At 61.6% G+C, this 26,183-nt stretch overlaps 1 protein-coding gene across 1 annotated transcript; it reads left to right on the top strand.

The window, feature by feature from the left end:
* Positions 1–667: 667 nt before the first annotated feature.
* UNC13A (unc-13 homolog A) lies at positions 668–26,183 on the top strand. Its single transcript, XM_065747316.1, has 46 exons — positions 668–689; positions 3,465–3,494; positions 3,716–3,815; positions 4,054–4,171; positions 4,384–4,507; positions 4,603–4,676; positions 4,761–4,815; positions 4,969–5,004; positions 5,096–5,306; positions 5,661–5,786; positions 7,176–7,736; positions 8,625–8,718; positions 9,407–9,456; positions 10,266–10,353; positions 11,081–11,086; positions 11,174–11,245; positions 11,445–11,664; positions 12,169–12,396; positions 12,759–12,900; positions 13,033–13,202; positions 13,381–13,496; positions 13,579–13,742; positions 13,901–14,063; positions 15,556–15,624; positions 15,724–15,813; positions 15,892–16,026; positions 16,170–16,303; positions 16,691–16,776; positions 16,943–17,069; positions 17,139–17,235; positions 17,328–17,471; positions 17,631–17,714; positions 17,964–18,041; positions 18,245–18,333; positions 18,424–18,576; positions 18,673–18,796; positions 19,875–19,880; positions 21,709–21,747; positions 22,459–22,488; positions 23,307–23,363; positions 23,479–23,559; positions 23,655–23,802; positions 24,242–24,298; positions 25,266–25,358; positions 25,446–25,605; positions 25,895–26,183. Exons 1-46 carry the CDS (start codon positions 668–670, stop codon positions 26,181–26,183), a joined length of 5,340 nt encoding a protein of 1,779 aa, XP_065603388.1.

Genomic DNA, 26,183 nt, shown 5'->3' with positions numbered 1-26,183 from the left:
GCAGGACTCCTCCTGTGGTACATGGGCAGACCTGACCCCTCTGATAATATATGGACAGGCCTCCTCTCACCCCCCCACACTCCCCCCATATAATCTGAGCAGAATAGCCCCCTTCGGTGCTGTAGGAGCAGGACATTCCCTATGTTATACGGACAGAATAGAGCCCCCCCCCCCCTCCGGCCCCCCCTCCAATATAATATGGACAGAGTGGTCACCTCCAGTACCATATTGGCAGCCCCCCCACCGTATGGGCAGAATACATCTCCTGGGTGCAATATGGGCAGGACCCCCCCGCGTTGTATGTACAGAACAGAACCTATATACGGACAGCAACCCCCCCCTCCCCCCTCGCCCTCATATAATACGAGTAGAATAGGCTTTCTCTGTTCTATATGGGCAGCCCCCCCCACCCCCACCCCCCTCCTCCGTCAAATGTGGACGAGAATAGATCACTCCCGGTAACGTACGGGCCGACACCCCCCACCCCCCCCTCCATAATATGATCCCCACAATTTCGGTCTCTTTAAGCCCCGGGGGCGGCGGTGTGGGGGGGGTGGGGTGGTTGGGGGGGGCACTGACGTCACGGGCGCTGTCCGTGGTGCTGAAGGAAATGGCCGCCCCATAGCGCCGGGGCGGGACGCGCTCCGTGCGGGGCTGAGGGGAGACCATGTCGCTGCTCTGCGTCGGAGGTATGGCAAAATGGGGGGGGGGGGGTACACACATGCAGAATGGAGACCCGCTGGGCCCCCCCTCGGCACAGGGACCCCCCCCCACCCACCTCCGGGTGGAGGAGATTGGTGATTTTTTTACCCATGGGGAGATAGCGCTGCTCCATTCATAAAAATGTGGGGTTTTGTGAATGGAGTGGGAGTGGGGCCGGGGGGGTGTAGGGTTGGGGGGGGGGGGAAGGGGGGTTGGTGTGTGGGGGCCGCACCCTGGTGCGTTGTGGGGGTGATGCGGTTCAGAGCCGGGGAGGGAGGGGGGGTTGAGCTCTAAATGTGATCCTATGGGTATGTGCTCCCCCCCCCCCGCCCTAAGGTTGCCCCATCCCCATGGGTATCCCCAGAGCAAGCGGTTCCCCCACTATTCCCACCCCACCTCGCATTCGCGCTCCCTCACCCCGTATCCATCCCCAACCACCCCCACGCCACACACGCAGAACCCCCATTCCCCACCCCAACGCCCCCCACCCTCCCCCCACCTCTCCCCCCTTTATCCTACCTCCCATCCCCAACACCCCCACCCCACCCACCCCATCGATCCCCAAATCCCCCCATCTTTCCCCAATCATCCCCCAAACACCCCAACGACACCCCCATCCCTGGTCCCTAATTGCACTAATTACACTCTTCCCCACTTTCTCAGCCTCACACCCCCCAACCTTCCTCCTATCCTCCCCCCAACATCCCCACCCCAAGCAGCCCCCATCCATCCATCCTCAAACCCCATTACCTACCCCCACAGCCCCAATTCCCTCCCAGATGCCCCCCACCCCAATTACAACCCCACCCCCTTCTCCCGCAATGAACCCCCCCAACCCCTAATTCCCTCTCGTTCCCCATGCACCACTGCAGAGTGGGCAACGAGCCCAGTGATGCTGGGGGGGCCCTGGGGGGGACCTGGGTTAGGGTTAGGTGCTGGTGGGGGCCTAACTGGGGATGCCACTCACCCAAACTGGGACGAACTGGAAGGAGGGGGGGGGAGGACAGAGTCTGGGATTCCCTCCCAGTGCCAATCATGGCGGTGACATCCGGGGGGAGGAGGGTGACAAGCGGCATCCCCCACGCAGCGATTTGTGTCACCCTATTTCTGGGGCCACAGGGGCAGAAGTGTCACAGCCCCGCATGGCTGTGCCCCCCCTCACCATTCCCAGGGGTCCCTTGCCCATCCTGAGCGGCTGTATCACCCCCAGCACCCAAGGGGGCTTGGGGAGGGTGGGGGGGGCTGCGAGGGGGTGTGACCTGGTGACTGTCACCAAAGGGGAGCAGGGATGGATGGAGGGAGGGAGGGAGGGAGGGATGGGTGGGCAGACAGGTGGAAGAGTGGACAGGTTGACTGATGGACGGACGGATGGACAGGTGGATGGATGGGTGGGTGGGTGGATGGGTGGGTGGATGGATGGATGGATGGACAGACAGAGCTGTGTGCGGGAGTGGATGCCCTGGCAGAAAGATGAATGGACAGATGGACAGAGGAATGGGACAGACAGAGGGATGAGCGACTGGACCGACAGACAGTGGAGTGGGATGGACAGAAGGACCGGCCCAGCCTGGTGCCCACACCGTTGCCCACCACTCCCTGCCTCCTGCCTCAGTTTCCCCACTGGCCAACACCCCACAGGAGGCTGACCCCACTCCGAGGGCCCCCATCTCCCACTCAGGGTCCCCGATCTCCCCCTCCCCCCACAGCACCGGGGCCCAATCCCGCCCAAGCTGTGCACCCTGAGCACAGCCCCCCGGGGTGCTTTTGGGGACGCGTGGGGGGGGGACCGTGCAGCCGCAGATGGTGGCAGCGGGACACCTCCCCGGCGCGGATGGCAGCCAGCAGAGCCACGTGTTCCCCGGGTGATGGTTTGTTCCCGTCGGGTATTTTTGGAGCTTTTCCTGTCTCTGCTCCCCCGGTTCGGGGGCAGCAGATGATGGAGAGCGGATGGGTGCAGGCCACGGATGCACTCTGTGCAGCACCCCAGTGAGATCCCGCTGGGGATCCCAATTATTTCCCTAGTCGTTGTGTTCCCCCCCCCCCTCCCCCCCAGGCTGTCTCCCCAGCTACGTGTGCCACGTGGTGCCACATCCGCTGCCTCAGTCTCCCCGTGCCATGTCCCCCCCAGGCACGTGTGCCCTGCGGTGCCGGCACGTCGCCGAAATCAAATTCCCTTTTGCTATTGCCAGGGCTATTTTCATCCCTCCTCGGTCACGTTGGTCCTCCCCCCCCCCCTTCCCCGCTGGCACCGGCGTCATTCCCCCGTTCTGCGGGTGCTGTGTCATCCCTGCCCGTCTCGTCCCCTCCTGCCAGCTCTGGGGATGCCGATGGGGACCCCTCGTTGGGGCTCAGCCCACGGCATGCTGCTGTCTCTGCCACCCCAGTGTGGGCACCCAATTGCCCTAAACCACCCCAAAAACACCCCAAAAATGGCCGTGGGGTACACCCTGTGTCGTTTGCTGCTGTGATGCTGAGCGGGAGTGGCTCGGGGAGGGGGGGGGGGCACACTGCCCTGCGATCACCGCAGCTGCCCCATCCTCCAAACGGGGTCTTTTTCCCCGCATGGACACAAAAAAAGAGGGGGAAGAGGGAGAGAGTACCAGGGAAAGCTGTTCATTTTGGGTTGCAATCACTCATCTTGGGTTATTTGGGGTGAGGGGGCTTAGCGGTGTCAGACCTGGGGACCCCCATCCTTCGGATACATAAGGGGATTCTCAGCCCCAATATGAGCTGATCCCCCCATTCTCTCTCTGTCTCTACAGTTAAAAAGGCCAAATTCGATGGGCCCCAAGGTGAGTGGGCATCCTGGGGGGCAAAGTGGGGGGGGGAGGGGGGAGGCAAGGAGACCCCAAGCTTGAAATTACTTGGACGATATCACCAGAAATGTGTGGGATGGGGGGGGACAAAAGATAAGTGCTCGCCAGGTAGGACTGTGGGGGGTCACAGCCAGGGGGTGTGCGGGGTGGGGGGGTTATGGGGGGGGGTCCCATCACCCTCCGCTTTGCTCCTGCAGAGAAGTTCAACACCTACGTGACGCTGAAGGTGCAGAATGTCAAGAGTACCACGATCGCGGTGCGGGGCAACCTGCCCGCCTGGGAGCAGGACTTCATGTTGTGAGTGCCCCCACCCCGCTGTTCCTTGTACCCCATAGGGACCTCCTGGTCCCCCCACTCCTGCTGCTTCCTGCATCATCCCCATAGGGGTCCTGTGATCCCCCCACCCCACTGCTCCCGGCATCCTCCAGGGTCCCCCTGCCCCTGCTGCTCCCTCTGACCCCAACCCCAGCTGAGTCCTGGGGGACAGAGAGGCAGCAGGGAAGGGGATGACCCCAATTCCTCCCCCACCCCGCAGTGAGATCAACCGTCTGGACCTGGGCCTGACAGTGGAGGTGTGGAACAAGGGCCTGATTTGGGACACCATGGTGGGGACGGTGTGGATCCCACTGCGCACCATCCGGCAGTCCAATGAGGTAGGGCCCCCTCCCCCACCCCCGGGTACACCACAGGGGACATGGGGACACCCCCCTGGGTGGCTTCCCTATCCCTGCATGGAAGGGGGTTAGGGTTAGAGTTAGGATTTGGGGTGCTCACTGGGTCAGCAGTGGCACCTCATAGTGGGGCACTTGGGTCTCTTGGCTGCTGGGGGTGTCCCGGTCCCCCCCTGAGCCCCCTTTTCCCGCAGGAGGGTCCCGGGGAATGGCTGACTCTTGACTCGCAGGTCATCATGACCGACAATGAGATTTCAGGCACCAAGGACCCCACCTTCCACCGCATCCTCCTCGACACCCGCTTCGAGCTGCCGCTGGGTGTGTGCCCCCTCCTCACCCCCACCCCGTGCTCCGCGGGGCCCATCCCATTCCGGGGGGGTTCCGTGCACCTATGGGGGTCTCTCTCCTTCCAGACATCCCCGAGGAAGAGGCAAGGTATTGGGCAAAGAAACTGGAGCAGCTCAACGCCATGCGGGACCAGGATGATGTAAGGGGGAGGGGTCCCAGCACAGGGGCTGGGCGGGGCTGGGGGGGCTGCAGTCAGCCCTCATTTCCTTGTCCCCCCCCCCAGTACGCCTTCCAGGAGGAGCAGGAGAAGCCTCTGCCCGTGCACGGCTCCCAGTGCTGTAAGTGCACAGCACAGCTTGGTGCCACCGTGACCACTCCCAGACTCTGTCCCCAACCCTTCTTGGTGCCACCACACCCGGGGGGAGCAGCTCCTGGCGCTGTCCCAGGGCCACCACCGCCCTGACCCCCTCCTCTGCCCCTTTTCTTTGTAGGCAACTGGAATTACTTTGGCTGGGGAGAGCAGCAGAGTGAGTATCCACACACCCTCCCACACATATTGGGACGCACTGGGGGGTGGTTTTGGGGTGCCCCCATCCCGCTCACGGCATCCCCTTGCAGACGATGATCCCGACAGCACTGTGGATGACCGGGACAGTGATTACCGCAGCGAGACCAGCAACAGCATCCCCCCACCCTACTACACCACCTCGCAGCCCAATGCCTCGGTGCACCAGTACCCCATGCGGCACCAGCAGCAGAGCTCCCGCGACTCCTACACTGACTCCATGCAGAGCTACGAGATGGACTACTCCGACCAGCGGCCCATCAGGTAGCCCCGAGATCCAGCACCCCCACGGCACCCACTGCTCCCACCCCGAGGTGCTCGGAGTGCCAGCGGGGAAATCGTGGTTGGCGGAGAGCTGAGGACGAGGAGGGTGCCAACCCTGAGCCTCTCCTCATTGCTGGAGATGGACGGAGGAGTTTTCAAGCTCTGTGGGCTCAACCCACCCCTCTGTCCCCACCGCTGACCCCAAACCCCAACGTGGCCATAGGGCAGGAGGGGACGAGCCCTGCGGTCACAGCACACGGTGCCAGCCCCCAAGGCCACGTCCCCAGCTGACAGCGCGGTGGCGGGCGGCGGTTGGGACCTCGCTGACCATCCTCTTCCTCTCCTCCCCGGCAGACGCTACGGTAGCGTAGACTCTGCCCCAAACGGGCGCAGCGACGCTGAGTCCGCTTCCGCGTCGAGCAGGCGGACCAGCCGCCAGCCTTCCCTTGAGAGCAGGCGGTCCCTAGACCTATCGGATAGGTGGGTCGCTCCCTCGTCGCGTGCCGTGTGCCGTCCTCGCAGAGTGCTGTGGTCGCTCTTTGCAGCCGCGGTGAGGCCAACACCAGTCCCGGCAAGGGAGGCTTCGCCCCGCAGAGCGGGAGCGGCGTGAGGAAGTTCGGAGGGTTTTGGTTTATTGCCCGTTTTGCTGCTCTTCCTGGAGCTGGAGGTGGGGGTGAGCACGTGTCGTGGTGCCGTCTGACCCCCATCGTGGTGACGTGGGGGCACCAATGCCACCTGTGTCCCTGGTCACCTTGTGCACTAGAGCTCTCCCTGCAGCAATTTGAGACCCCAAGGGCCAGGATCAGGCCAGGCATGAGCCGTGTCTCCTTCAGCCCCTGCCCCAAGCCCCCCTCCCCGAGGAGTCTGGATGATGCCTGCACCCCTGGGTGTCCCCGGTGTCCCCTCCCAGTGCCCCCACCCCAGCTTCCCCCACTCCCTCTCCATGCCCCCCTCGCCCACCCCGAGCCCTGGCTGGAGATGTGGTGTCGGCCTCTTCCTAGGCATGTCCCTGTCCCTGTCCTGTCTGCATGTGTGCTTATGTGAGTCCCCGGAGCCCCGTGGCCATTGGGACATCCCAACCCCAGGAGCATTTGGGGTACAAGGAGTCCCTCTGCTCCACTGCACCCATGGCAGTGGGAGGAGGGTGCTGGTTAGGGGGCAGCAGGGAGGGAGTGGTGAGAAGGCTCTGGCCCCATAGAAAGAGCAAAGAGAGGTCCCCAGGGCAAGGGAGTGGCTGCGTGTCCATGCACAGGGGGCACGCTCAGAGAGGGAGTGCCCGTGGAGAGGGGATCCCTGGGATGGGTTGCCCGTGCAGGGACGGGACACCCTAGGAGAGGAGATGCCCTTAGAGAAGAAGGGTGTCCATAGGGAGAGGGTGTCCATAGAAGAGGGGATGCAATAGGAGGGGTGGTACCCTCGGAGAAGGGGTGCCCTTGGTGAGATGTCCGTAGAAAGAGGTACACTTGGAGATGGGGTACTCTTAGAGGGGGGCTGCCTATGGATGTGGAGTGCCTATGATGGGTTCAGGAGCACCAGGCCATCAGGGGTGGGGTTAGGGGCTAAATTTGGAGGACAGAGGGCAGGAATCTGGATCCAGCTGTGAGTTCCACGTGGCCACACTGTGCCCTCACCCTTGGCAGAGGCAAGCTGAGGGGACAGTCAGGAATGTCCAGACCCCCTAGCACCCAAACTGGGGCCTGTGTCTACTTCTGCCAGTACCAGGAGCCCAGTGCCCACCCAGGGCCACGTCCTGGGGTGAGCTCCCTCCACGCCAGCCCCACATATCCCCTTGGGACTGAGGGGACATGGGGCAGGCAGTGCCACAATGCAGACCCACGGGAACCCTCTCCTTTTCCCCTCATCCCACAGCCCCACGGGGAGCAGCCGCTATGCCTCATCAGCCGAGCTGAGCCAAGGCAGCTCCCAGCTGAGCGAGGACTTCGAGAACGAGAGCCTGCGGGACTCAGAGCTGGACGAGAGGGACGGAGACTCCTACCACTCCTGCCACAGCTCCGTCAGCTACCGCAAGGACTCGCCGCGCTGGGAGGAGGATGAGGACGATGACCTCTACCTGGAGGAGGAGGAGGAAGAGTTCAATGAGGACTACAGTGAGAATGAAGAGGGCTACCCCAAGGAGGAGGAGGAGGAGGAGGAGGAAGAGCTGCGGGAGCAGGGTGCCTATGAAGCCCCTGAGCGTGACACATATCCCACGCCACAGAAGCCACAGCAGCAGCAGCAAATCCCGCAGGCGAAGCCACAGCAGCAGGAAAGGAAGGAGGAGAGGAAAGAGGAGAGGAAGGAAGAGAGGAAGGAGGAGAAGAAGGAGGAGCAGGACACCTCTACCCTGCAGGAGACCTCAGAGGTGCAGAGAGATGAAGCTCCTGTGCCAGAGCCAGCACCTGAACCCGAGCCCCCAAAACAGGATGAGAGGTAGGAGGGGGATTTGTCCCAAAGTGTGACGCCATGCCTGGGGACACTCTGGAGTCGTGACACAGCTCAGTGGTGGACCTTGGTTCAGGTCTGCCCCCTTCTGTGGGCTGCCCCATGGTCGCCCCACGCTGGGAACCCCCACAAACAGGGCTGAAGTCCTACAGTGTCTCCTGAACTCACACGGGCACCGTTCCCACTGACACATCACACTGGGCTCTGTGGGAGCCTGACAGGTTTGGCGTGTTCAAAGTGTTCCTCTCCTTTTCTTCCCCATCTGAGTTTTGCTACAGAGGAGGAAAAGAACTGGAAGTCATCCCTGGGCGGGTGCTCCTAGCCCCAGCGTGGTGGGAAATGCTTGAAGGACAGCCTGGCTCAGCAGATGGGCTGGGAACTGGCTGATATTTAATGTCCCTTCCAACCCAAGCCACGCTGTGATTCTGTGATTCCGTGACTCCGTGATCGTGTGACTGTGACACTGCAATGCCGTGATTCGACTTTAATTCTATTACTCTGTGGCTCTATGGCTCTGACTCTGTGACTCCATGATTCCACGGACCCGACTCTAAGTCCGTATGACTCCATGACTCCATGAGCCTATCACCCTATAACTCTGTGATTCCATGACTGTGATTCCAAGCAGAATGAAGGCATGTAATGCGTGGGTCTCCATGCCGGTGTCACTTTGCTCCAGGCTGGATCCTTCCATCTCCCTTGGGTGCCAAGTCAAGGTTCCCCAAGGGTGAGGAGGTTCTGCCTTTGCAGAGATCTCCCTGCTAGAAAATACCATTTCCCATGGTCACATTTCCTCAAAACCCATCGGGACCCCCACACCTCACTGCGCCCACACCCCAGCATCATGCGGGCAGTGAGCGCGCTGTGTCCCCGCAGGGAGCCAGCAGAGGTGGAGGTGCAGGACCCCAAAGCACGAGCCAAAGCCAACTGGCTGCGAGCCTTCAACAAGGTCTGCCTGCAGCTGCAGGAGGTGAGCACCCTGCTGCCCGCCCCACAAACACCCACACCCTGGGGGGCAGTGGGGACCCCATGGTGGCCCCGTGGGGGGCACAGAACGCTGAGGACTGTCACCATGTGTGCTGCATGCCAGTGCCATCCTCTCACCCCATCCCTGCATTGCGCTGACACGTTTTTGTTCTGTTTTTAGACTCCATCCTCCATCTTTTCTTTTTGTTTTGGCTCTGGATTTGCTCCCCCCGGGGCTGCGATCCCCCTCCCCACCGCTTCACTTTTCAGTTCTCCACCACCATGGCCCTTGCGCCCGCGTCTCCCCTTCCTGCAGGGGAGGGCTGTAGGTAAGCATGTCTGATGGAACTGTGTGCGCCTCCCCCATGTGCCCACACGTGTGCAGGGACCGCCCTACAAGGGAGGAAACAATTGGCTTTTTCCTCCCTTTTTCCGCCTAAAATTCCTTCGGGGGTCCCTACACACACCCCGGTCCCCGCGTTCTCCCCTTCTGCACCTTCCCAGCAATGCTCCCCAAACCTGCACTTGTGCACAGTGCATCCATCCCACCTGAGATTTGGGGCTGGTTGTTTCCCTCTCCCGTTGTTCAGAGTAGATACTTGATGGCATTTTATAGCCCCGTGCTTTTAGGACCAGGCTTTCACCCACCATGATCAGTGCCATGCCCCTGATGCTCACCCCGTGTTTTGCAGGCTCGTGGGGAAGGCGATGGAGAGGCTAAATCACTTTGGTTCAAAGGCGGGTGAGTACCTGGGGAACGTGGGGCTGTCCCAAAGGCAGAGGTGGTGGCATCTGGGAGGGCTGGGGAGAGCTGTGGGGGGCTGGCCTCCGTGGGCTGGGGGCCACGTTTTGGGGCTGGATGTCAGGTTTCCTGCTTGGACACCCAGTTTTGGGTTTGGACACTGGGTTTTGGGGCTGGATGCCGGTCACTCAGTGCTTTGGAGATGTCCCCAGGCACTGCTCCATGTCCCCAAGAGCCGCCACCGAGGGGACAATGAGGAGGTGAGTGGTTCAGGGTCAGCTCCCTCATCTCCTCCTGCAACGTGGGGCCCGAGTGATGTCATGGGGGTCCCCAAGCCTGACAGTCCCCCGAGCAGCCCAACTCCACGCCAAAAAGTTGAACCCAACCCCAAGGGCTGCTCCTCATTTCATTTCCCACTTCACCACCGAAGGAAAACACCTCAGCGCGATGGGGAAAGCCGCATCCTTCCACCAGCATCCCTCCTCCCGCCGCATCCAGCGGCCGCGCTGCCCCCAGGAGCGCGGGGCTCCCTCCCTGCCTCAGCTTCCCCGCTCCCCCGCTGACTGTCCTCTCTCTTGCAGGCCTGGCGGCGGGCTGATCATTATAGACAGCATGCCGGATATACGCAAGCGAAAACCCATCCCTTTAGTTAGCGATTTGGTGAGGTTCCTCCTATAACGCCTTGCGCCCTACAGCCGCCGGCTTCGCTCCCGCTGGACCGCGCCGCCCGCGCCCCGCTGCCGCCTCTAACATGGCTTGTGTTCTCTGTTCTCTCTCCTCCAACCTGGCTTGGCCGTCCCCGGCTGTAGGGGGGCGGCTGTAAGGTTTCTGCGCTGCATTAACAGCATGCCCGACATTAAGCCCGGACGCAAATCTCTCCCTCTAGTCAGCGATCTGGTGAGCGCGGGATGAAGGGGTTAAAGGGAGAGCGCCCTTGGGGGCTGCCGGACCTCTGCTCCTGGTGGGGAGGGGTGGGTTTGGGGTGGCCTGGACCAGGAGGACGGCGCTGCCCACCCAAGGGTGCTTCCCTTTAACGGAGCTGCAGGGTCCCGACACTGAGGCATCCGGTGTCCTCATCTCGGCCGGTGCCACCTAGCACAGACGTGTCCCCCATCCCCTCCCTTCCCACCGTCCCATAGCTCAGGTGGTGCCACAGGTGCCTTTATGGATCCCATCCCCATTGTCACCATGGGCTCTGCTGTCCCCTCACTGGGGTCTCATCCATCCCCTATGTCACGCAGTGTCCCCCCCCACCGTCACTTCTCCAGTGACAGAAGACACCAAATTCAGCTATCAAACGCTCTTTGTGCCCACAGTTCGGAGGCTGTCACCTCCTCCCACCACACTTTGTGCCCCCCACAGGGCACCTCCATGCTGTCCCCAACCCTGCCCCCTCCCACCCTGCTGTCCCCCTGCGCTGTCCCTGTCCCCAGCCCGCTTGGGGCAGCCGCTGATGCTTCTGCTGTGCTGTGTCGGTGTTGGGGTTTGGGCTGTGGTTGGCAATCAGGTGGGCACCGTAGGTGGGATTAGGTGGTGGGATGTGGCAGGGTTAGAGTCGGGGTTACAGTGTGACATAGCTCCTAATGATGGATTTTTGTTTCCTGCTCACTCTGGCTACCCGCAGGCGATGGTGAGTGCCCTATTAGGGGTCTCAGGGGTCCTCGTATCCATGGAGATGGATATGAGATGGACTGGGAACTCTGTTTCTTTCCTACAGTCTTTGGTCCAGTCCAGGAAAGCGGGAATCACATCCGCACTGGCCTCCAGCACCTTGAACAACGAGGAGCTGGTAGGTGCTGGGAGGTGGCAGCAAATGGGGACCTGGTCAGTGGGGTCAGGATGGCAGCAATGGGGTCGTGGTCAAAGGGATTGGGATGGACAGCAATGGGAATGCTGTCAATGGGGTCACGATGGCCACACCGTGTGACCGCAGCTCTTAGAGCCATTTGCATGAGCTTTTCTCCCTCTCTCTTCCCCACCTCACCCAGAAAAACCATGTTTACAAGAAGACCCTGCAAGCCTTAGTGTACCCCATCTCCTGCACCACGCCCCACAACTTCGAGGTGTGGACGGCCACCACCCCCACCTACTGCTACGAGTGTGAGGGGCTGCTGTGGGGCATCGCCCGGCAGGGCATGCGCTGCGCCGAGTGCGGTGTCAAGTGCCACGAGAAGTGCCAGGACCTGCTCAATGCTGACTGCCTGCAGAGTAAGCAGACATCTGCTTCCCCATCCCATATTGCTGTGGGGCAGCAGGGAGGGAGGTGGAGGTGGCAGTGATCTGGGAGGTGGGGTCGTGCTGTGCGCTTGGGGTGAGCAATACACATGTGCCACGGGAGAGGGGTAAACCTCTGCAGGACTGGGGGGCAGCGGGCAGGGAGGGGACTGTCCCCTCTGTTCTGCCCTTGCGAGGCCCCATCTGGAGTAGAGCATCCAGGTCTGTGTTCCCAGCACAGGAGGGATATGGAGTTGTGAGATCAGGAGCAGAAGAGGGCCATGAGGATGCTCAGACCACTGGAGCAGCTCTGCTATGGAGACATGGAGATCAGCTGATGGAGCTGGGAGGAGTTTGGCTATGGGGAGTCCTCAGTGCAGCCTGATCTGTTGGGGGGCACCCACCCCACGGCAGATGGGTCCCCTCCAACTTCAGCTATGACTCTACGATGTTTCTGTGATCTGTTCCCCCGTGAAACCCATCTCTGTCCTCCCCCAGGGGCGGCGGAGAAGAGCTCCAAGCACGGAGCTGAGGACCGCACTCAGAACATCATCATGGTGCTGAAAGACCGCATGAAGATCCGCGAGCGCAACAAGCCGGAGATCTTCGAGCTGATCCAGGAGGTGTTCGGGGTCACCAAGACCACGCACACGCAGCAGATGAAGGCGGTGAAGCAGAGCGTCCTGGATGGCACCTCCAAGTGGTCAGCCAAGATCAGCATCACGGGTACGTTCCCCCCCACCATGGGGACACTGCGTCCTCACTGCTCCCGTCGTGGGACATCCCTGGGGGAACAGCTCTTGCCATCCCTAACTGCATCCCCTATAGGCTACAGCATTAGGGGTGAGAGTGGGGTACAGCAGCTCCAGCCCTTGGAGATGTCACCATCCCTGTGCACTGCGTGTCCCAGCCCCCCTCGTCCCACAGAGTGGCTTTAGGAGACGCCAAGGGGACACCGCGTGCTCATCATGGGGACCTCAACGCGGCTGTAGCACTGACGTTGCTCTTTGTTTCTTCTCTCCTCTGTGCCACACGTGGTTGGTGTGGACGGGTGTATGTGCTGCACTGTGCTGTGTGCCGTGCCGCAGTGGTCTGTGCCCAGGGTCTGCAAGCAAAGGATAAGACGGGCTCCAGTGACCCCTATGTGACCGTCCAGGTTGGGAAGACGAAAAAAAGGACTAAAACCATCTATGGCAATCTCAACCCGGTCTGGGAGGAGAATTTCCATTTGTAAGTTGGGTGGTGGGGATGGCAGGGAGCTGTCCAGCAAGGGCCCCGTGGGAGCCGGGGCTGTCCGTGGTTCTGGGGAAACTGAGGCACGTTTCCCCGCTCATCCTGGTACCCGCCCCCCTCTCCCTGCAGTGAGTGCCATAACTCCTCTGACCGCATCAAAGTCCGTGTCTGGGATGAGGACGATGACATCAAGTCCCGTGTGAAGCAGCGCTTCAAGAGGGAGTCCGACGACTTCCTGGGCCAAACCATCATCGAGGTGCGGACGCTGAGCGGGGAGATGGACGTGTGGTACAACCTGGGTGAGTGCTGCGCCGGGGACACAACCCTCACCCTACTGTGAAGGGTGCAAAAAACATCGTATCCCATTGGGATCGTGGGGAAACAGAGACACAGAGGCGTCCCAGTGTGCTCTGGACCCTCACAATGGGGCAGTTCTGGGGCTGCTGTGGGGGTCTCATGCTCTCTGTGCTCCTCTAGACAAACGGACGGACAAGTCGGCCGTGTCGGGAGCCATCCGGCTGCACATCAGCGTGGAGATCAAGGGCGAGGAGAAGGTGGCTCCCTACCATGTGCAGTACACATGCCTGCACGAGGTGAGCACCACGTGGACCCCATTATCCACACCACTCCACCCTGGCCTCAGAGCTGTAACGGGACCCCGGTGTGTGCCCCCAGAACCTTTTCCACTTCGTGACGGACTTACAAAACAACGGAGTGGTGAAGATCCCCGACGCCAAAGGGGACGACGCCTGGAAGGTGTATTTTGATGAGACAGCACAAGAGATCGTGGACGAGTTTGCCATGCGCTACGGGGTGGAATCCATCTACCAGGCCATGACGTGAGTCCTTTGCTGCCTTGCATCTCGCTGCCCTTTGTGCCCCCAGCCTTGCTTCTGGTGCCTTTGTTTCCACATCCCCCCAGTACCCCAAAGACCCCATTCCCAGTGCACGCCCCCCCCCCCCAGGCCTGCAGCACGTCTCCCACTTCTTCCCCCAGGCACTTTGCTTGCCTGTCCTCCAAATACATGTGCCCGGGGGTGCCGGCGGTGATGAGCACCCTCCTCGCCAACATCAACGCTTACTACGCCCACACCACCGCCTCCACCAACGTCTCCGCCTCCGACCGCTTTGCCGCTTCCAATTTCGGGGTAAGTCCGATGGTGCGTAAACACTCCTTCCTTCTTCTTCTCTCTTCTCTGGGGAGGGGGTGGGGGGCATAAAGGGGGCGAATGGGGCCGTGCAAGGCAGCTCCCCACCCGATGGCACGGGGCAGTGGGGTTTTGGCACCAAAATTCATCTCTCTCTTGGGTTACAGAATGGAAATTTCCTGCTGGAAAAAGTTGAAATTTGCTCCCAACATTACTCTGCTTGGGTGGGGTTGAGGTGCCTTCGCTGGGGTGGTGATGCAGTGCGCAGTGCCAGTGCCAAACGAGAGCTTTGCACGGCCCCACACGCACCGGGTGCGATCCCAAACCGCCGCAAACTCACCCACCTATGCCAGCACCCGTGGGTGCCACGCTGAGTTTGCGCCGGGGATGGGTTCACCCACGGGGACAAGGGTGAGGAGGGGGCTGTGCTCCCACCCCGGCTGCCCCTGCATCCCTCTATGTGGGCGCTATGGGGTCGGAGCCCAGCCTCGGTTAGGGCAAAGGGTAGCGAGAGCCGTGCCGCAGGAGGAAACCACACGAAAGAAAAAAAACACCTCTTTCTCTTAATGTGGAGGGTTTTAAAAACTTTGTTTCTTTCTCTTTTTTTAGAGAGCCTAACGGTTGGGTCCTAAAGTGCCCGGCCGTGCCGCTTTATCCCCGAGCACCTGGCGGGTCCGATTTAAGCGCGCTGCAGCCGTTGGGTGCCGGGGACCGAGCGCGCGCTCCGAAGGTTTGCAGGACAGCCCGGCCCTGGTGCGGCCGACATGGGGGCATCCAAACCCCCCTGCATAGGTGCACCCAAAGTGCTTCTCCATTTGGGGCAAAGCGGTTGCTTTGCCTCCAGCTCGGATGCTGTATCTGTAGCCCAGTGTGGGTTGGCATCCCTTCACACCATGGTTGGGAGATGAATTTCTGACACAAACCACTCATCCCCAGAGGAAATCATCAGCACGTGGTGTCCCATCTGTGCTGTCTGGGCAGGCCCCAAGGAGCCCCCAAGGAGCATCCAGCTCCTAGGATCTCCCTTGCTTTGTCTTGAAACAGCTCAGTCTCAAAGCTGGGAAACGCAGCACCCTATGCTGCTCTCCCCATATCCTTTTTTTCTGCTCTCTCTGGGGACATGCCACTGGGAGGTGCAATCCTACAACATGCTCCATGCTCCGCTCCGAGCCCAGGGCAGGGCAGGGGTACCCCGTCCTGCTCCAGCACAAAGTGAGTGCTGAGGGGATGCAGGAGTGCATCCCACACCGAGGGATCTCCACTCTGCCAGGACCACGTGTGCCCTGGAGCCACCAAGAGCTGCCAGCGAGCCCCAGGCACCAGAGAGTGTGGGCTGCCCCAGCCACAAAGCTGGTGGAGGTGGGAGGGCCAGCAGGGCATCAGGACGGAAGGATGTCAGGACAGTAGGACAGGAGCAAGAGGGTTGGGGTACAGGCGCAGCGGGGAGGGGGCGGCCCCCACCTCCATCCCCACGTTCACCTGTTCCCGGGGCGTCTCTCTGCAGAAAGAACGCTTCGTCAAGCTCCTCGACCAACTGCACAACTCGCTGCGCATCGACCTCTCCATGTACCGGGTAAGGCATCGCTGCGCCTCAGTTTCCCCACCTGGGCAATAGGGCCCGCTTTCACCCCCCAGTTTGTGACTCTTCTCTCCTCCGCCCCAACCCTGGCAGAACAATTTCCCCGCCAGCAGTCCTGAGCGGCTGCAGGACCTCAAGTCCACAGTGGATTTGCTGACCAGCATCACCTTTTTCCGGATGAAGGTATTCGCTCCTTCCACATTGACAGATTCGAGGTGGGGGCTGCTGGCCTTGCTGCAGACCTACCACCATCCCACACAGGTCCAGGAGCTGCAGAGCCCACCCCGAGCCAGCCAGGTGGTGAAGGACTGCGTGAAGGCGTGCCTCAACTCCACCTACGAATACATCTTCAACAACTGCCACGAGCTCTACAGCCGCGAGTACCAGACCGACCCGGTGCGTGGGGCTCCACCACTGCCCCAAGTCCACCCCTCCTCCTTCCCTTGCCCCGGTGATGCTCCCCCTGAGCTCTGCTGTGGAGGTTAGCCCGATGGGGCCAATGGGTAACCAGAGCCTCCACTGCGTCCTCATTGCTCCAGACCAAGAAGGGAGAGGTGCCCCCTGAGGAGCAGGGGCCTAGCATCAAAAACCTGGATTTCTGGTCCAAGCTCATCACCCTGATTGTGTCCATTATTGAGGAGGACAAGAATTCCTACACGCCATGCCTGAACCAGTGAGTAACCGTCTATCGCCAGCTTATAGGTAAAGGGACACCCAGGATCGCATGGTGCCAACCAGGCTGAGTTTGGATGTGGGGAATAACACCAATTCTACCAATGGGAAAACTGAGGCAGATGGGGTGGAGGTTGGGGCTGGCCCTCCAAGTTACGTAGGATGGACAGAGATTGGGGTGGCTCTCCGTGCTACATGGGATGGACGTACGTTGGAGCTGACTCTGCAAGCTGTGCAACGGACAAAGATTGGGGTTGGCCTCAATAAGTCGTGTGACGGGCAGAGGTTGGGGCTGGCTTCCAAGCTGCCTGTGACGTACAGAGGTTGGGGTTCACCTCCCCAAGAGCCTGTGGGGTCCTTCCCACCCCACCCTGTGCCCCCACCCCAGGTTCCCCCAGGAGCTGAACGTGGGGAAGATCAGTGCTGAGGTGATGTGGAACCTCTTTGCCCAAGACATGAAGTACGCGATGGAGGGTGAGTGCCAACTCAAACATCACAGTGATCCCCTTCCACCCCTCCTCAACATCCCCAAGAAGCCCTCCCTTCTTCACTCCATCATTTTATGGAGCCACCCAAGCTTTCCCACCCCCAAAGATTCGGGGCTGGATGAGACCGCCCTGCTCTCACCTTCCCCACGCAGAGCACGACAAGCACCGCCTGTGCAAGAGCGCGGACTACATGAACCTGCACTTCAAGGTGAAGTGGCTGTACAACGAGTACGTCACCGAGCTGCCCTCCTTCAAGAGCCGTGTCCCGGAGTACCCCGCGTGAGTGCAGCTCCTGGGGGCGTGGGGAGAGGGTAGACCTCGTGCTGTGCTCACATGCCCCCATTGCAGCTGGTTTGAGCCCTTTGTTATCCAATGGTTGGATGAGAATGAGGAGGTGTCGCGGGATTTCCTGCACGGAGCGCTGGAGCGCGACAAGAAGGACGGGGTAAGATCAATGGGTACGGGATGCGATCCCGGTGTGTGCTCATGGGGCCGGGAGCCCTCACCCCACTGCCCTCTGCTCTCGCCCGCCCCCAGTTCCAGCAGACGTCGGAGCACGCGCTCTTCTCCTGCTCCGTGGTGGACGTCTTCTCCCAGCTCAACCAGAGCTTTGAGATCATCAAGAAACTCGAGTGCCCTGACCCGCAGATCGTTGGGCACTACATGCGGAGGTTCGCCAAGGTGGGCACCTGGAAGGGGTCCCGTACCCTCTGACCCCAGCCCTAACTGTGCTGCTGGGCGTTTCCCCACCTCCTCCCATCCAACTGCACGATGCTCGTGGGGTTCCATCACCACTGTGGGACTCACATCTCCTTCTCTCCCTCCTTCCCCTGGGTGCAGACCATCAGCAACGTGCTGCTGCAGTACGCTGAGATCATCTCCAAGGATTTCGCCTCATACTGCTCCAAGGAGAAGGAGAAAGTGGTGACGTACCTTCCTTCTGCTCATGCTGTCCCTGCACGGTGGCTGTCACTTGGTTGTCACTTAGCTGTCACTTAGCTCCATTGTGGTCCCCACAACCCATGTCCTGCCCTCAACTGTGTTGTCTCATGGAGGTCTCCAAAATTTATCTCAGTGCCACGGGGCTGCAGTGACCCTGTGTGGGGTGGGGGGGCTCCGTGGGGCTGTCGCAGCCACGAGCACGGATGCTGACCCCAAATCCTGCCCCTACAGCCCTGCATCCTGATGAACAACATCCAGCAGCTCCGTGTCCAGCTGGAGAAGATGTTCGAGGCCATGGGGGGGAAGGAGGTGCGTAGTGAGGGTCTCAGGGTGGGGAGCATGGGGAGGGGATGGGGCTTTTGTTCACGGAGTGGTCCCCAGTTCCTCATTTCTGCATGGCTCACCCCATGGCACCACACCGGACCTTGCCCAAGGATGAGCGTTAGGTGCAGAGAGAGCCCCCCAGGGTTGGACTAGGGGATCTGATGTCTGCCCCAAATTGTCCCCCCCAGCTGGACACAGAAGCCAGTGACATCCTCAAGGAGCTGCAGGTGAAGCTCAACAACGTCCTGGATGAGCTGAGCAGAGTGTTTGCCACCAGGTGAGAGGGCACAGGGCCTGGGGACCATGGCCACGCTGGGGTTTCTATGGGCGAACACTGACCCCCACCCCCGATCACTGCCATCCTCAGCTTCCAGCCCCACATCGAGGAGTGCGTCAAGCAGATGGGGGACATCCTGAGCCAGGTGAAGGGCACTGGCAACGTCCCCGCCAGCACCTGCAGCAGCGTGGCACAGGATGCTGACAACGTCCTGCAGCCCATCATGGACCTCCTGGACAGCAAGTGAGTGGGACCCCCACGTCTTGGAGGACCAGGAGGGTTGGGTTGGCCGTGCGTGGGGTGCCATGCAGGGGTGTCAATCGCACTCCCGCCCCACAGCCTGACGCTCTTCGCCAAGATCTGCGAGAAGACGGTGCTGAAGCGCGTGCTGAAGGAGCTCTGGAAGCTGGTGATGAACACCATGGAGAAGACCATTGTGCTGCCACCGCTCACCGACCAAACGGTGAGTGGTGGGGTGGGGAGGGGGCACGGGGCCGAGGCCACGCAGGCTCCGTGAAGTTGTCCTTCCCAGGTGTGTCCTCAGCTCATGGCTGGGGAAAGGACGGAGGAAGGAATGACCACGTGAGCTGTAGGAGGGCTGGAGTTAGGGTTAGGGTTGGGATTAGTGGTTAGGGTTAGGCTTAGGGGTTAGGGTTCGTGTTAGTGTTGGGGTTGATGTGAAGGATTAGGATTAGGGTTGGATTTTGGGTAGCTGGAGTGACTTAAGGATGGTGTCGGTGTTAAAGCCTGGCTAACTCAGTCAGCTGAGCTTGGGACTCTTAATCCCAGGGCCAGAGGTTCAGGTTCCCCGCTGTTGGAATATCACCTTCCTGCCATGGTGGTGTCAGGAGGCATCCAGCCACATCCTCCTATCCTTCCCTCCATGCCCTGTCCTGGGAAAATGACTGTGGAGACATTGGGGAAAGCGGGGCCTTGCCATGGGGCTGGCATCATTTGGATGGGGTGACACAGGGATAAGGTGACGTGGGGATGGCTGTGAAGCCCAGGAATGGTTCTTGCACGGAAAGAGGATTTCTGCATCTGTGTCACAGTGTCCTCCCCACAAACAGCAACATGGGGCTCTTGGACAGGGGTGGGGATGACCCCAAATTGCGTGACCCCGGGGCTGGGGTCGGGCTCTCCCTGGAGCTGCCTCTGCGGGGCCGTGGGGCTCTGTGCACTGTGTCTGTGCTCTGTCCCCGTCCCAGGCCGTGTCCCCTCATACCACATGTAGCTCTGCTGTGGGGCAGTGGCAGCGCTCGCTGTGCTATGGGGCGGTGGTAGGGACGTGTGGATGGTTTGAAGCCCCACTGGGCGGTGTTTGCCAGCCCTGGGGGTGTGGGGCCAAGGCTGCTCCCCCTGGCTCTGGGTCCCCTCAGGCAGTGTCCCCACTGCAGCAGGGAAGGTCGGAGCTGGGGGGGGGGGATGGGGACCGGAGGACCATAAGGTGACGGGCAGGGGTCTGGCACTGCGTCACATGCGTGGGGACACTCATGTCACGGTTGTTCTCTCCACTTGCTCCGCTCGCCTCTCAATGGCAGATGATTGTAAGTACGGCGGCTCCATGTGTGTCTGTCTGTCTGTCCGCTGTGTGTCGGTCCTGGCCTCGCCGGTTCCCGTCCCGCGTGGCTGCCCGCGCTCTGCCCGTGCCTGTCCCCTCACTGCCTGCTTGGCACCTGCCCCAGTGGGGATTTGGGGTTGGACAGATTCGGGGTGCCTGGATTTGGAGTCAGTGAGTGCGGAGAGAGGATGGCAACGGGCAGTGCCACGTGTTTGGGGACAGCCAGGCTGACCCCGTTGTCTTGCTCTGTTTTGGGGTGGGATGGGGACAGTGGCTGTGGGATCGGGGTGGGTAGGGCTGCTCTGCACCCCGCGGGCCTCAGTTTCCCCATAGGGTCCGGCCGGGCTGTGGGTACAGTGGGGGCTGAGGGCAGAGGTGTTCCCCACCTGCAGCAAGGAGAACCTGGACATGAGGCGTTGGCCAGGAGGTTGGCAGGAGGCAGGGGGCTCTGCCCTGGGCAGGATATGGGATCGGTGCTGCTCTGGTCCCTTGCACAGCTCGGACCCAGTGGTTTCCTTCTGTCCTCTTCTGCTCGGTCTGGGGCCACCTCTGTAGGACGCAAGGTCCCCCCGTTCCCCCATCGCTCCATTCCTCAGTTTCACCCCTAAGTCACAACCCTTCCTGGTAGCCCTGCTTGACCCAGCCACGCTGCTCATCCCCACCCCACACACAATCACCCCCTCTAATGCTCCCTCCTCATTCAGATGTGCCCCAGACCCCCCACACCACCCCCCAGTCCCCCCCCAAAGCTGCTCACAACCCCCCATGTGTGGCATCCCAAGGGGACCAGTCCTCCATGGGCCCATTTTCCCAATAGGAAATCAGTCCCCCAGTAACTCAGCATCCCAATGGGGACCAACCCCCATAGTTCCAGCATCCCAGTGTGGTGGGCTGGTTCCCCATTGGTGCAACACCCAAACCCAGCACCGCAGTGGGGACCAACTGACCCAGAATCCCATGGGCACCATTCCTCCACTGATCCATCATCCCAGCAGGAACTGATCCCCTATAAATCCAACTTTCCAACTGCTCCTCAGCCCAGCATCGTACAGAGACCAGTGTCCCACACACCCATCAATCTCTGGGTCCGGTCCTCAGGTCCCCTGAGCCTGTTATCCCATGGGGACCTGTCCCTCACTGACCCAACATCCCGGTAGGAAACAGTCCCCTATGAGCCCAGTGGGGACCAGTTGCTCATCAGCCCAGACTCCCCACAGGAACCAGTCCCCCACTGGTCCAGCATCCCCGCATTGGGATCAGTTCTCCATTGGCACAACATCCAGCATCCCGTAGAGATCGCTGTCCCACTGAGCATCCCAGCAGGGACCAGATGCTCACCAGCCCAGCATCCCAGTGGAACCAGTTCCCCCCTAACCCAGAATCCCATGGGGACCAGCCCTCCCTGAGCCTGGTATCCCACAGGCACCAGCACTTCATCAACCCAGCACTGCAGCATGGCACTGCATCCCAGCAGGAACCAGTCCCCTATGAGCCCAGCATCCCAGGAGGGACCGGTTCCCCCCTTAACCCTGCGCCCCAAAAGGACCCACCCCTATGGGTCCAGCACTGCAGCAGTGGGGACCAACTGGCCCAGCATCCTTTGGGGACTGCTGTCCCCATGACCCCTCTGGGAACCGATCCCTAACAGTGCAACATCCAGCATCCCATGGGAACCGGTTTCCCACTGCCCCCCACCCGGAGACCCGTCCCCATCATCCCCGCTCATCTCTTAGGAGCTCAGTGATGTCCTCGCCTTACCCACGTCCCATCCCACGCTGTCCCCCAATGCTCACCCTCTGACATTGCTTCTACAGGGCACGCTCTTGAGAAAACATGGCAAGGGGACAGAGAAGGTAAATAGCCCGTGGGCCCCGTGTGTGTCCTCGCCCCGTGGCCGCGTGGTGGCCCCGTGGTCACCGGGTTTGTCCGTGCTTCCTCTGTCGTGCTGTCTGGATGTGGCGTGGTGTGATGTCGCGCTGTGCCGTGTTGTCCCGGAGCTGTGCGGGATGGGGCAGTGCCCCACGTCTGTGTTTGGTGGTGGTGGTTGTGGGGGGTGTTGTGCTGTGTTTACCCCCGTGGGTGGGTTTGTGGGGCGTTATAGCTGTGGGGCACGTGGCTCAGCATCCCACCAGGTGCCGGAACAAGGAGGGCACAAACTCACCCCACTGCCAGGGGTGTAGGGCTCAGTGGGTTTAGGATGCTGCAGGGATCCTGTGGATCTCTGACCTCAGCCTCAGCTGAGCTCACTGAGCCCCAGACCCCCCCGTTCTCCAGGCAGACCCCCATCCATGGGGGCCCTCCCCCTATCCCCACACCATGCAGTGCTCACATACCCCAAAACTGGGTGCCACAGAGAGCCCCGCTGGCAGTGCCACAGCTCCCGGCCCTGATGTCTCCACGCTGTGACCCACAGAGGAGAGCACCTCCTGCCCCACATTTCCTCAGTGCATTCTTCCATCCCCCAGCTTCATAGGTGGGGGGCACTGAGCCCACCCCATAGGGCTAAGACCTGTCACACTCACCACTGGGGCCCCCAGTAACTGTCCCTTGCTCTTCTCTTCCAGAGCAGGGTGAAGCTGCCCAGTCACACTGAAGTAAGGACACAGCTCGTCTCCTCCCGTCCTTGCCCCATATGCTGTGGGGTGGGGGGGGTCCCGCTCTGTACCGTGTCCTGTTGAGCTCCGTTTGAGTGACAGCTGCGTCCCTGTGGGGGGGACAGGGCCAGCGAGGGAAGGGCTAATGAGGCAGGAGTGGGCCACAAAGGGTCAATGGGGGCGGTAGGAAATCAAAGTATGGGGTGGTTCGTGGGGTTTCTTGTTGCTGGGGGGGACTGGAACTGCTGCTGCTGGGGGGAGCTGGTGGTCATGGCTCCGCCCCAGTTTGACCCCATTGCACGGTAGAAAGGAGCTCAGATTCTGTGGGGTCACCTCATGCTGTGGGGCTGCGCTCCTTGGGGTCGTACCAGTGGGGCTTTGCATCCCCACTCGCAGTGGTGGCACAGTGTGGGGCACCATGGGGACCGGTGACACCCACCCATGGTGTCCCCTGGGGGTGCGTTGCAGTCCGTAACCCCTGGGGCTGATGGGGGGGTTGGGGTCACTGGGGACAAATGCACCACGGGGCACAGGAGGGCTGTGCCAGGTGCCAGCATTGTCCCCAGATCTTGCCCCCTTGCCCCACTGTGGGGGGCACAGAGCAGGGCTATGGGGTCACTGGTGCCAAGGTGCCACCCTGCCCCGCTGTCCCCAAACCCCATCGCCGTGCCACGAGTGCTTGGCTCCTGGAGATGCTCAAAGGGCTCCGAGGAACCCCCCTGAATTTGGGGGGGGCCGGGGAGCCCCCAGGCATCGCTTCCCCCCCCCCACAACCTAGCCCCTCACTCTCGCCGTCCCCTTCTCTCCGCTCTCCGCAGGGAACGCAGATGATCTTCAACGCAGCCAAGGAGTTGGGGCAGCTCTCCAAGCTGAAGGTGGGCGCTCCGAGGTCCCCTCCGCTGTGGGGTGAGGGGGTGAGGTGACATCCCCACGTGTCCCCGCTCTGAGCCTTTGTGTGTGTGTGTGTGTGTGTGTGTGTGCCCCCCCCAGGACCACATGGTGCGTGAGGAGGCCAAGAGCCTGACCCCCAAGCAGTGCGCGGTGGTGGAGCTGGCGTTGGACACCATCAAGGTGAGGGCACTATGGGGAGGATGGGGACAGCCCTGTCCCCATAGGGACACTGCGCTGAGCCGCCCCACACCCACTCCCTTTCCCCCCCCCCACAGCAATACTTCCACGCCGGCGGTGTGGGGCTGAAGAAGACCTTCCTGGAGAAGAGCCCCGACCTGCAGTCGCTGCGCTACGCGCTGTCCCTGTACACCCAGGCCACCGACCTGCTCATCAAAACCTTCGTGCAGACGCAGACGTCGCAAGGTATGACCCCCCCCCACACACACCCCCACCCCCACCCCATAACCGCAGCCCCGTGGGGCCGGAGCAAGGGGAGGGGGGCTCTGTAGGGCTGTGGGTGTGAGGATGGTGCGGGCTCCCCCCGCTGTGTGCTCTGTGGATGGATGGGGCCATGGGGAGCTCAGTGCCCCCTCCCCCAGCACCAGGTCTGTCTGTGCGTCCCCCCCCCACCCCCAATCCCCGGGCGTCCGTCCGTCCGTCTGTCCTGTGGGTCCCCCCAGCCCCCCTGGGTGCTCCGTGTCGCCGCAGTGTCGTCTGCCAGCGCTGATCTCTCTTTCTCTCTCTTTCTGTTCCTTCCCCCACCCCTCTTTTTGCTGTCCCCCCCCCACACACGCTGTCTCCCTCCTCTCTCCGTCCGCTCTGTGCTGTGTCTCTGTCTCTTTCTCTCTCTCCTCCCCAATAGTCCATGGTGGAAAAGGTGTTAGGTTTACCCTTAGTGAAGAGATTTATCCTGAGAAGGGTACGTGCACCGCTCACCCCCTCAGCACTCCTCTGCCTCTCACCCCAAGATGTGCCCCCCCACCCCCCCCTCAGCCTCGCGGGGCCATTTGGGGCTGAACTGGGGGGAGTTTGGTGGCATTGACCCCTTTCCCATCCCCACAGCCTGGGGTTGGGCTGTGAGCTCGGGGCACCCCACTGCTGCTGCGGGGGGGGGCACACACAACCCATGTCCCCTCGCCCTATTGCCATAAGGACCATTTCTGCCTCGAGGAATGAGCACAGCCCCCCCTTGGGCCCTGCTTGGCCTCCCGCACACCTCCAGCCTTTTTTTTGTTTGTTTCTTTTGGGGTCGGGGGGGGGGAATGGGTCTGCACCTCCTGCTTGGCCTCCTGCACTCAGACACCCCCCCACATCACTCCATTCTGGCTCAGCATGGCACTGCCCGCGGGGTCGGGGCGCCGGGTGGGGGCAGAGGATGGAGTGTGGTTGTCCCCCCACCTCCCCATGCCATGCTGGAACACAGGGGGACATCTCCTCCTTCTGTTGAATGCCCTGAGCCTGCCTTGCCCCCCCCACCTTCCTTCACCCATGGGGTGCATGCACCACTCGGGGGGTGGCGGAGGGGGGAGGTGGGGGTTGCAGGTCACTGCTGTGGGGCAGCCCCATAGCTTTGGTGGTGGCACAGGACAACACTGAGCACCGCCATCTCCGCGTCCCCCCCCTGTGGGGATCCCACCCCTCCCCCTCCAGGCACTTCTGGGTGAGGAGGGACCACGGATGGGGAGGGGACAGCAGTGCCCGGCGGTGGCTGCACCCCATCACCCCATGGGGTCACAGTGGGGCGAACGCTGCTGCACTGACCCCCCAGCCCTGGTGTCTCTGCATCACCCGCCCCACTGCAGTGGGCTTTGGGGTGGGCGGGGGACAACGGGGGACAGGAGGGGACAATACAAGGGCTGCCACTCATCTGCCCCTCGGCCACGCAGGATCTGGCGTGGAGGACCCCGTTGGGGAGGTGTCCATCCACGTGGAGCTCTTTACCCACCCCGGCACCGGAGAACACAAAGTCACCGTGAAAGGTGGGTGCAGGGGGGGTCCTGGGGGAGGGGAGGAGATCGGAGGTTGGGGGGGACTCCCCACAAACCTCCCATCCCCACACGGCGCAGTGGTGGCTGCCAATGACCTCAAGTGGCAGACGTCGGGCATCTTCCGGCCCTTCATCGAGGTCAACATCATCGGCCCCCACCTGAGTGATAAGAAGAGGAAATTCGCCACCAAGTCCAAGAACAACAGCTGGGCCCCCAAATACAACGAGAGCTTCCAGTTGTGAGTGGCACCGGCGGGGTGTGGGGCCGGGGACGAGGGGAATAGGGACACTGGGGACAGCAAAAATGGGCGCAGAGGGGACATGAGGACGCTGGGGTGTGGGGACGGTGGAGATGTGGGGATGCTGAGGACATGGGGACTTCTGAGGGCATGGGGACAATGCAGATGGGAGGAGGTGGGGACAATGGGGACATGGGGATTCTGGAGACATGAGACACTGGGGACACAGGGATGCTGGGGACACGGGATACCCCCCCCCCCCGTGCCAACGTTTTCAACCCCCCCACAGCACACTGGGGACGGAGACGGGCCCCGAGTGCTACGAGCTGCAGGTGTGCGTGAAGGATTACTGCTTCGCCCGCGAGGACCGCACGGTGGGCATCGCCGTGCTGCAGCTGCGGGAGCTCCTGCAGCGGGGGGGCTGCGCCTGCTGGCTCCCCCTGGGCCGCCGCATCCACATGGACGACACCGGGCTGACGGTGCTGCGCATCCTGTCCCAGCGCAACAACGACGAGGTGGCCAAGGAGTTCGTCAAGCTCAAATCCGACACGCGCTCGGCCGAGGAGGGCAGCACTTAA

The sequence above is a fragment of the Cyrtonyx montezumae genome, unplaced genomic scaffold (genome assembly GCF_038088225.1).
Source record: "Cyrtonyx montezumae isolate F1298 unplaced genomic scaffold, pur_monq_1.0 scaffold_44, whole genome shotgun sequence".
Lineage (NCBI taxonomy): Eukaryota > Metazoa > Chordata > Aves > Galliformes > Odontophoridae > Cyrtonyx > Cyrtonyx montezumae.
Note: the sequence above shows the minus strand (reverse complement) of the source record. Positions and strands in the feature narration are given on the sequence as shown.